The following is a 10000-nucleotide window of genomic DNA, read 5'->3' on the forward strand; positions in this document are numbered from 1 at the left end:
ATAAATGTTTTTATGTGATGTATTCCCATGCTTTTTGTCGCTCTGGATTAAGAGCGTCTGATAAATGCCTAAATTGTAAATTGTATCTGATTAACTAAATTGGCGGCGGTAATATTAGCGTTGTCTCTCCGTCAGTTGATTCTAACCGTGTGTGTGTGTGTGTGTGTGTGTGTGTGTGTGTGTGTGTGTGTGTGTGTGTGTGTGTGTGTGTGTGTGTGTGTGTGCGCGTGTGCGTGCGCGTGTGTAGGAGCTCCAGCTGGAACACGCGCGCCAGGCGTTCCTCCAGAAGGACCGGGAGAAGATCGGGGTGATCAGCGCCATGGACTTCTCTGACATCATGAGCACCATCAGACACCACATGTTAACGCCCTTCACCGAGGAGAACCTGGTGTCTGTGAGTACATCCTGGTGTCTGGGAGTACAGAGAACCTGGTGTCTGTGAGTACTAGAACCTGGTGTCTGGGAGTACATAGAACCTGGTGTCTGTGAGTACATATAGAACCTGGTGTCTGTGAGTACAGATTTAGGCCCTCGGCATTTATACCATTTCCGCCAAAGCTTGAAATTGAACTTGACAAAGTTCAAAACTCGGAGCGGAGCAGCATTGTCTGACCAGCTGAGAGGCTGTCACTCACAGGCATCTAAACATATGTTTTCACTCCTAAAATGAAAACAAAAGTGAAAAATATATATTTTGTAAAAAAGGCATGTCATATGAAATTGGTAGGATATTACCAAGTGTGCAAGCTTATTAAAAACAATGCTTTAATCCATTTAAATAGTGTTTTGCATGAGCGCATACCGGTAGCCTTTTTAATTTTTCTCCCTGGGAATAAAAACGTCTGGGTTTCCGAGGCTAATGGAACAGTAGATCTATAGATCCAGTAAGCTGTGGTCAGACGTAGATTGCGTAACCCGGGGTGAGCTCCGAATCGACCCACAGCTCATATCAGCGACTAGTAGCAGTTCACTGATTAGATAAGAAACTTTATTGATCTGGTGAGAAAGCAGTAGCAGTAGTAAAAACAAAGTCCTTTCGCTCGGGACGCTGTGGGCGCTGGCGGCGTGTTTCCTCCTCCGCGTCATCAGTGCCCATACCCGAAGGCGGGGGTTGGCGAAAGGGCCTTTCTGTGTGGAGTTTGCATGTTCTCCCCGTGTCCCCTAGGGTAGGTACCCTCACATGTTCTCCCCGTGTCCCCTAGCGTAGGTACCCTCACATGTTCTCCCCGTGTCCCCTAGGGTAGGTACCCTCACATGTTCTCCCCGTGTCCCCTATAGGGTAGGTACCCTCATATGTTCTCCCCGTGTCCCCTAGGGTAGGTACCCTCACATGTTCTCCCCGTGTCCCCTAGGGTAGGTACCCTCACATGTTCTCCCCGTGTCCCCTAGGGTAGGTACCCTCACATGTTCTCCCCGTGTCCCCTAGGGTAGGTACCCTCACATGTTCTCCCCGTGTCCCCTATAGGGTAGGTACCCTCATATGTTCTCCCCGTGTCCCCTAGGGTAGGTACCCTCACATGTTCTCCCCGTGTCCCCTAGGGTAGGTACCCTCACATGTTCTCCCCGTGTCCCCTAGGGTAGGTACCCTCACATGTTCTCCCCGTGTCCCCTAGGGTAGGTACCCTCACATGTTCTCCCCGTGTCCCCTAGGGTAGGTACCCTCACATGTTCTCCCCGTGTCCCCTAGGGTAGGTACCCTCACATGTTCTCCCCGTGTCCCCTAGGGTAGGTACCCTCACAAAAACATGCAGTAATCCTGGTCACTAAACTGCTTCCCCCTGGCCAGCCGGGGCGCCTGATGGAGGGGAAAGGAACTGGTTGGAATAACGTGTTCCTTCCACGCACTATACGTCCAACCAGGGAAACTCCCCCCTGTCCGGTGTAAAGGAGCAACTTGGACACTCAGGCATGAAGGAAGCATGAGTTCAAGTCCGTTGCTCTCCCCTTGTCCCCCATATATGGGGACTAGGTTGGTCTCCCCTTGTCCCCCATATATGGGGACTAGGTTGGTCTCCCCTTGTCCCCCATATATGGGGACTAGGTTGGTCTCCCCTTGTCCCCCATATAATGGGGACTAGGTTGGCGGAGGGTGTGTAGAGCCCAGGATCACATTAGATGATTGACACAGGGGTGAAAAATGGGTTACAAAGTCGTGGGACTTTAAAAATATATATTTATTAAAAAAAAGAAAAAAAGTCCTTCATATCTTCATCTGTGACACTCAAATATGAATATTATTCATGTGTCGGGGACTGTTCTGAAGTCTAGGGGTTTTGTTTTACTGCCCCGTAACATGTATGAAAGAACAACACGGCTCATAAAAGAGTATCTGCTTTAATACTCAAAATAAATACAAAGTGGCTTCAGTGCATGACGCATGATGATGATGTCACCTATCTCTCTGTGAGCCCAGGGTTATGATGATGTCACCTAGCTCTCTGTGAGCCCAGGGTAATGATGATGTCACCTATCTCTCTGTGAGCCCAGGGTTATGATGATGTCACCTATCTCTCTGTGAGCCCAGGGTTATGATGATGTCACCTATCTCTCTGTGAGCCCAGGGTTATGATGATGTCACCTGTGAGCCCAGGGTTATGATGATGTCACCTATCTCTCTGTGAGCCCAGGGTTATGATGATGTCACCTATCTCTCTGTGAGCCCAGGGTTAATGATGATGTCACCTATCTCTCTGTGAGCCCAGGGTTATGATGATGTCACCTGTGAGCCCAGGGTCATGATGATGTCACCTGTGAGCCCAGGGTTAATGATGATGTCATCTGTCTCTCTGTGAGCCCAGTGTTAATGATGATGTCACCTAGCTCTCTGTGAGCCCAGGGTTATGATGATGTCATCTGTGAGCCCAGGGTTATGATGATGTCACCTATCTCTCTGTGAGCCCAGGGTTAATGATGATGTCATCTGTCTCTCTGTGAGCCCAGGGTTAATGATGATGTCATCTGTCTCTCTGTGAGCCCAGGGTTATGATGATGTCACCTGTGAGCCCAGGGTTAATGATGATGTCATCTGTGAGCCCAGGGTTATGATGATGTCACCTAGCTCTCTGTGAGCCCAGGGTTATGATGATGTCACCTAGCTCTCTGTGAGCCCAGGGTAATGATGATGTCACCTAGCTCTCTGTGAGCCCAGGCTTAATGATGATGTCACCTAGCTCTCTGTGAGCCCAGGGTTATGATGATGTCACCTATCTCTCTGTGAGCCCAGGCTTAATGATGATGTCACCTAGCTCTCTGTGAGCCCAGGGTTATGATGATGTCACCTAGCTCTCTGTGAGCCCAGGGTTATGATGATGTCACCTATCTCTCTGTGAGCCCAGGCTTAATGATGATGTCACCTAGCTCTCTGTGAGCCCAGGGTTATGATGATGTCACCTAGCTCTCTGTGAGCCCAGGGTTAATGATGATGTCATCTGTGAGCCCAGGGTTAATGATGATGTCATCTGTGAGCCCAGGGTTATGATGATGTCACCTAGCTCTCTGTGAGCCCAGGGTAATGATGATGTCATCTGTGAGCCCAGGGTTAATGATGATGTCACCTATCTCTCTGTGAGCCCAGGGTAATGATGATGTCATCTGTGAGCCCAGGGTTAATGATGATGTCACCTATCTCTCTGTGAGCCCAGGGTTAATGATGATGTCATCTGTCTCTCTGTGAGCCCAGGGTTAATGATGATGTCATCTGTCTCTCTGTGAGCCCAGTGTTAATGATGATGTCACCTATCTCTCTGTGAGCCCAGGGTTATGATGATGTCATCTGTGAGCCCAGGGTTATGGAATGAGGTTCAGGCATCAACCCAACCCAACCTAACAGACAGACACATGTGACCAGATTTCACTGAGAGCCTGCCATCGTGAAAACTCCAGCTTTTCACCAGAGGAGAAAAAGTTTTATTTTTATTTATTTATTTATTTTCAAAATTAGTTAATATCACAGTCACATACTATCATGTCCGAAATAAGTGTCAGAGCTGAAATCGACATGTAAATATGAAATAAATGCTTAAACATGTAGCTATAGGTGTAATGTTAGAGACCACAGAAGTCATGTAAATATGAAATAAATGCTTAAACATGTAGCTAGGTGTAATGTTAGAGACCACAGAAGTGAACCTTTTCAAGCCTGTTTTCTCAACTCACTGTTTTCTGCAAGACATTACTCTATAAGCCATATCTCCAAAACTGGTGGGTCAAACTGAACAACCAATGTGTCCATTTAAAGCTACGATTCCCTGCTTTCGTATGACATGAAAAAACAAAAAATTGGCAGTCCCTCAGTCAAACATAACTAAACAGACATGACGGAAATATTATATGGCTGGAGGGAAGGCCGACGCTAAGCAGTGTTTCCTCCCCGAGGTCCAGGCAGAGACTGAGCTTTATGGGTCCAGGACTCCGAGGTGCCACAGGGCTGATTAGCCAATAGGATCCAAGCATGGGCCAATCAGGCCCTCTCAAGCTGGCAGCTCACTATAGAGCGTCGCGGTCCCGCCCCCTCGAGAGACCCGGAAAATAAATCCCCGTTCATTTTCCCTCATAGACTTTTCAGAAAGTATTTATTTAAAGACGTTTATACGCCGCAGAACAAAGACAACTCTTGTCGTGACAAATCATGACAATAAACTATTTCGGGCCAAACAAAGAATTAGAAAGTAGAAAAAAACGGCAGACACTTTTTTTTGTTGTTTTTCTTCTTTGTAATTATTAGAGTACGACGCTTAAAAGGTCTTTAAATAAATACGTTTTGAAATGCCAAATGACATTCCTTCCATCCAAAACTGTAATTTCAGATATCCACAATGAATTTCTTCCTATCCAAAATTGCCATTTCAGATATCAATAACGCCATTCTTCCTATGAGAAATGACGTCGCTTTTATGGCAGCCATTTCAACTTTTAACCCATTCTGACCTGAGATCAGATTCATACGAGGTTTCCACTGGACACACACTGGTCTGATTAACCCATTCTGACCTGAGATCAGATTCTAAAAACGTCAGTCGTTCTTCGATTTTTCAAAAAATAGCAGACCTACAAGAGCTTGTAGATCTGCTATTTTTTAATAGCTAAAGCATAACATGATGCTAACACCATAATGGGTTCCCGTTCAGAATGGGTTAATAGAACCACCCTCCTATCTGTAATATATGTTTTAGATGTCCAGAACCACGTTTCTCCTAGTCAAAACTGCATTCTCACTAGTAATAATTGTACTTAAAGATATCCAATAGTAACATTCCTACTGGTATAAATTGTATTTCAAGATATCTAGAAGTCAGTTCTTCCTAGTAACCATTAACGTTTTGGATATCTACAATGGCAATCTACAATGGCATTCCTCCTATCAACTACGCTCATTTCAGATATCCATAACCTCATTCTTCAATGACGTTTCCCATGCATGCGTATGGGGCTGTTCGTTTCAGATATCCATAACCTCATTCTGACGTTTCCCATGCATGTGTATGGGGCTGTTCGTTTCAGATATCCATAACCTCATTGACGTTTCCCATGCATGCGTATGGGGCTGTTCGTTTCAGATATCTGTAACGTTTCCCATGCATGCGTATGGGGCTGTTCGTTTCAGATATCCATAACCTCATTCTGACGTTTCCCATGCATGTGTATGGGGCTGTTCGTTTCCCATGCATGTGTATGGGGCTGTTCGTTTCAGATATCTGTAACTGCATCCTGGATATCTAGAATCAACATTATGGATAATCTACTAGTGATGCACCGAATATTCGGCCGCAGAAAATAATCGGCAAGAAAATGGCTAAAAATCAATTTTCGGCCCATTCGGTTTCGGCCCGACTAGGCAGAAAATATATCGCCGAATAGTGTATGCAATTAATGCATTAAAAAGAGCTGAATACATGTTTTATGGACCCATAATAGTGATTATTATTTAAGTTAAGTTTTGCCATAACCATTTATTTTGCCATAAATCAGGTAGCTTTAAGGTGTGTGTGTGTGTGTGTGTGTGTGTGTGTGTGTGTGTGTGTGTGTGTGTGTGTGTGTGTGTGTGTGTGTGTGTGTGTTGTGTGCGTGCTGTTGCTCCTCCCAGGCAGCAGGGGGCAGCACTGCCCATGTGGTCAGTTTCTCCTACTTCAACGCCTTCAACTCTCTGCTCAACAACATGGAACTGATCCGCAAGATCTACTCCACCCTGGCAGGAAGTAGGAAGGACACCCTGGTCACTAAAGGTAGGGTCTATAGATCTACTATCTACTCTACCCTGGCAGGAAGTAGGAAGGACACCCTGGTCACTAAAGGTAGGGTCTATAGATCTACTATCTACTCCACCCTGGCAGGAAGTAGGAAGGACACCCTGGTCACTAAAGGTAGGGTCTATAGATCTACTATCTACTCCACCCTGGCAGGAAGTAGGAAGGACACCCTGGTCACTAAAGGTAGGGTCTATAGATCTACTATCTACTCCACCCTGGCAGGAAGTAGGAAGGACACCCTGGTCACTAAAGGTAGGGTCTATAGATCTACTATCTACTCTACCCTGGCAGGAAGTAGGAAGGACACCCTGGTCACTAAAGGTAGGGTCTAGAGATCTACTATCTACTCTACCCTGGCAGGAAGTAGGAAGGACACCCTGGTCACTAAAGGTAGGGTCTATAGATCTACTATCTACTCCACCCTGGCAGGAAGTAGGAAGGACACCCTGGTCACTAAAGGTAGGGTCTAGAGATCTACTATCTACTCCACCCTGGCAGGAAGTAGGAAGGACACCCTGGTCACTAAAGGTAGGGTCTATATATCTACTATCTACTCTACCCTGGCAGGAAGTAGGAAGGACACCCTGGTCACTAAAGGTAGGGTCTATAGATCTGATAAATAAGCTGGTCACTAAAAGGTATAGTCTCGCGTAGCCAGACATCTACTCCACAATCTCCGAATGCGAAGCACAAATTAGGCTACTTATTATTATACCGTATTGTTGTGTTTGTGAGGAGCAGCAGTCTGTCGGGGAGAAAAACATCTTCAGGCTATTATTACTTGCGCAAGCAGAGCGCGCAAGTAATAGTTTCGCCCGGTCCGTATGCACCGTCCCAGCCAACCCGCCACTTTTGATGCGTATGCAAATAAAACAAACGCAAATTGTGCCTGATTTGCTGGGACCAGAGTACATGGTGTTTATATGTATAACTAGCTCTCAATGATGACGTAAGAAATATGGTCATGTATGTAATCTGGTCCCAGCAAATCGAGCACAATCAAAAGTGGCGGGTTGGCTGGGACGGTTTTTGGCGCAAAGTAACCACAGTATACCGCTAATCAACTTACAAATTACATATATATGTATAACTAGCTCTCAATGATGACGTAATAAAGACGTGGATTAAAGGACCCAATGCCAGAGTGATATGATATCATATGATATAGTACTTTATTGTCAGTTCACACTGAAATTTGTCTTGCGACACAGCAGCCAAGTATGCAGAACACATATACAAACACAAAGAACAAGACAATTTACATACATAAAGACAAGAGCAATATCCACCGCTTAGATTATCCTGTGGCTACTACATCTCCTGATTAAGCCTCAAGGTCGACTGGTAGACAAAGGACCTCTTTAGTCTGACCTTATTGTATGCTGGTATTGTATGCATATCTCCTTCCTGAAGGTAGCAACCTATATTCTCTATACAACACATGCTTAGTATTAGAGGTGATATTCCTTGCTAACCTTAGGATGCTGTTATCATATGTGGATGTATAAAGTTTCTGAAGTTGTTGTCCAACAATCTTTGAACAAATGTTCAGTTGTTGCAGCAGACTTTAGGGCTGCAGACAGACATCCATACCAGGTGGTACTACAGTACTGAAGAACACTCATAATAACAGAAGTGAAAAACAAAAGAAGAATCCGTCTACTAGCACCGAAGGATCTTAGATGGCGAAGGAAGTAGATTCTTTGCTTTGTTTTCTAACACACTGAATCAATCTGATCTTTCCATGACAAAAGATGGTCTATTACTACTCCTAGGTATTTGTACGAACATACCTGGTTGATCGGTTCACTATGAATAGTAATGGGGGATCTGTGTATCTCTGGTGGTGTACCAAAAACAATCTCTTCTGTCTTTTTTGTGTTAATGATGAGAGCGTTGTTATCACTCCATTCAACCACCTTATTCACTCTGTGTTGGTGCAGTCCAGGATCACTGGAACTATCTAGGAGAGAGATCAAAACTGTATCATCTGAGTATTTTAGAATGTATTGGTCTGGTGTGTCAGTGCGACATTCAGACAGGCATTCCTCAATACGACAGCTGTCAGTATAGAGGGTGAAAAGTACAGCTGAGCTCACACAACCCTGGGGAGCACCAACATTAGTAGTTAATGCTGATGAGAGGGTTGTGTTCACTTTCACCCTCTGTACTCTGTTAGTAAGAAAAGAAGCATACCAGTGAATTAAGTATGGATTCAGTTCCAACTGTACCATTTTGTGTTGAAAGCTGAAGAAAAGTCTAAGAATAGCACTCTCGCATGATTCTTATTTGACTTATCTAGGTGTTTTGTAATTAAGTGGACCAGTGTGACGACCGCATCCTCTGTACCGCAACCCTTTTTGTAGGCAAACTGACTGGGGTCGAATTTGTCTTTGGTTAAACTGACAAGATGTTGTAACAGTATTCTTTCAAGTGATTTCATGATCACTGAAGTGAGAGCTATGGGTCTATAATCCTTATGTTCTTTTGGACATTGGATTCTGGGTAGTGGTTTAATGTGTGAGGTTTTCCAAGACAGGGGAATTGTGTGTGTAAAATATTTATCTAATAATCCCTCTCTCTCCCTTCTCTCTATGTCTCTCTCTCTCTCTCTCTCTCTCTCTCTCTCCAGAGGAGTTTGTCCATGCTGCTAATAAGTTTGGTCAGATAACTCCCATGGAGATCGACATCCTGTACCAACTGTCTGGACTCCACTCACCCTCTGGGTAAAATGTATACCTTTATTATACACCTCACCCTCTGGGTAAGAACCCCCCTATTACCACCATAATAACATCAATAACAGTATTTAATGTGTATTAATAAATAATAATAATATTAATAACCGTATGTATTGTATTCCAGTCGTCTGAACCTGTTCGACATCGAGCGGATCGCTCCGCTAGAAGAAGGATCTCTGCCTCATCACCTGGTGGAGGCTCAGAAACAGGTGTGTGTGTGTGTGTGTGTGTGTGTGTGTGTGTGTGTGTGTGAATGAATGAATATTTATGTGTCTTGTCGTTAAGACCCATCCCTTACGGGATTATAAGACACCAACAACATAAATAAACAATATCACGTTCACCACACAGAAGTTACACCAAGTATTTGATAAAACTAAAACAGAAACATAAATATAAAAATAATCACATATACGTTTTCTTTGTCTGTATGTCCCAACCTTTCTCTATATATTCTGCTAATGCAAATAACTTTTGTTCGAAAATGCATCTCAGTCGCTCTGCATCACTTAACCACATCAGATCTATATTTTTACATCTGTTAAATAACTCATGATACAACGGGCAATAGAAAATAAAATGTAACTCATTCTCAATATCATTTATATCACAATAGGTGCAGATACGTTCTTCTTCTGTAACTCTGGGCAAGATCCCAGAACCAAGTTGGGCACGTGACATAGGGATCTTTGTCTTTTGGATAATGGGGCACAAACATACTTTTTATCGTAACAAATGTTCTCAGCTTTGGTTTGTACAATATGCCCTGTGACCATTTGTTCTGAAATAAACTATAAAGTGTGTCTTTAACCGTGGAGATGTTTACAACACTCAGAAACAGGTGTCTAATATCGAGGTGTCATACCCCTGTCTCTCCACTAGGAGGTGCTCAGGGCTCCGAAACAGGTGTGTGAATGAATGAATGAATTTTTATTTTCGTGTCCACCAGGAGGTGCTATAGTGTAATATCGAGGTGTCATACCCCTGTTTCTCCACTAGGAGGTGCTATAGTGT

The 10000-nt window shown here is 44.2% G+C and overlaps 1 protein-coding gene across 1 annotated transcript in view; it reads left to right on the top strand.

Moving 5' to 3' along the window:
• The window catches only part of LOC308326404 (electrogenic aspartate/glutamate antiporter SLC25A12, mitochondrial-like), a 31539-nt gene that overhangs the window by 11657 nt on the left and 9882 nt on the right, over positions 1 to 10000 (top strand). Inside the window, 4 exon segments of the mRNA XM_080779282.1 lie at positions 248 to 394; positions 6083 to 6221; positions 8878 to 8971; positions 9111 to 9195. Of these exon segments, the coding sequence (XP_080635408.1) occupies positions 248 to 394; positions 6083 to 6221; positions 8878 to 8971; positions 9111 to 9195 (465 nt within the window).

This window comes from Protomyctophum bolini, assembly GCF_963924005.1.
Source record: "Protomyctophum bolini genome assembly, chromosome: 12".
NCBI lineage: Eukaryota > Metazoa > Chordata > Actinopteri > Myctophiformes > Myctophidae > Protomyctophum > Protomyctophum bolini.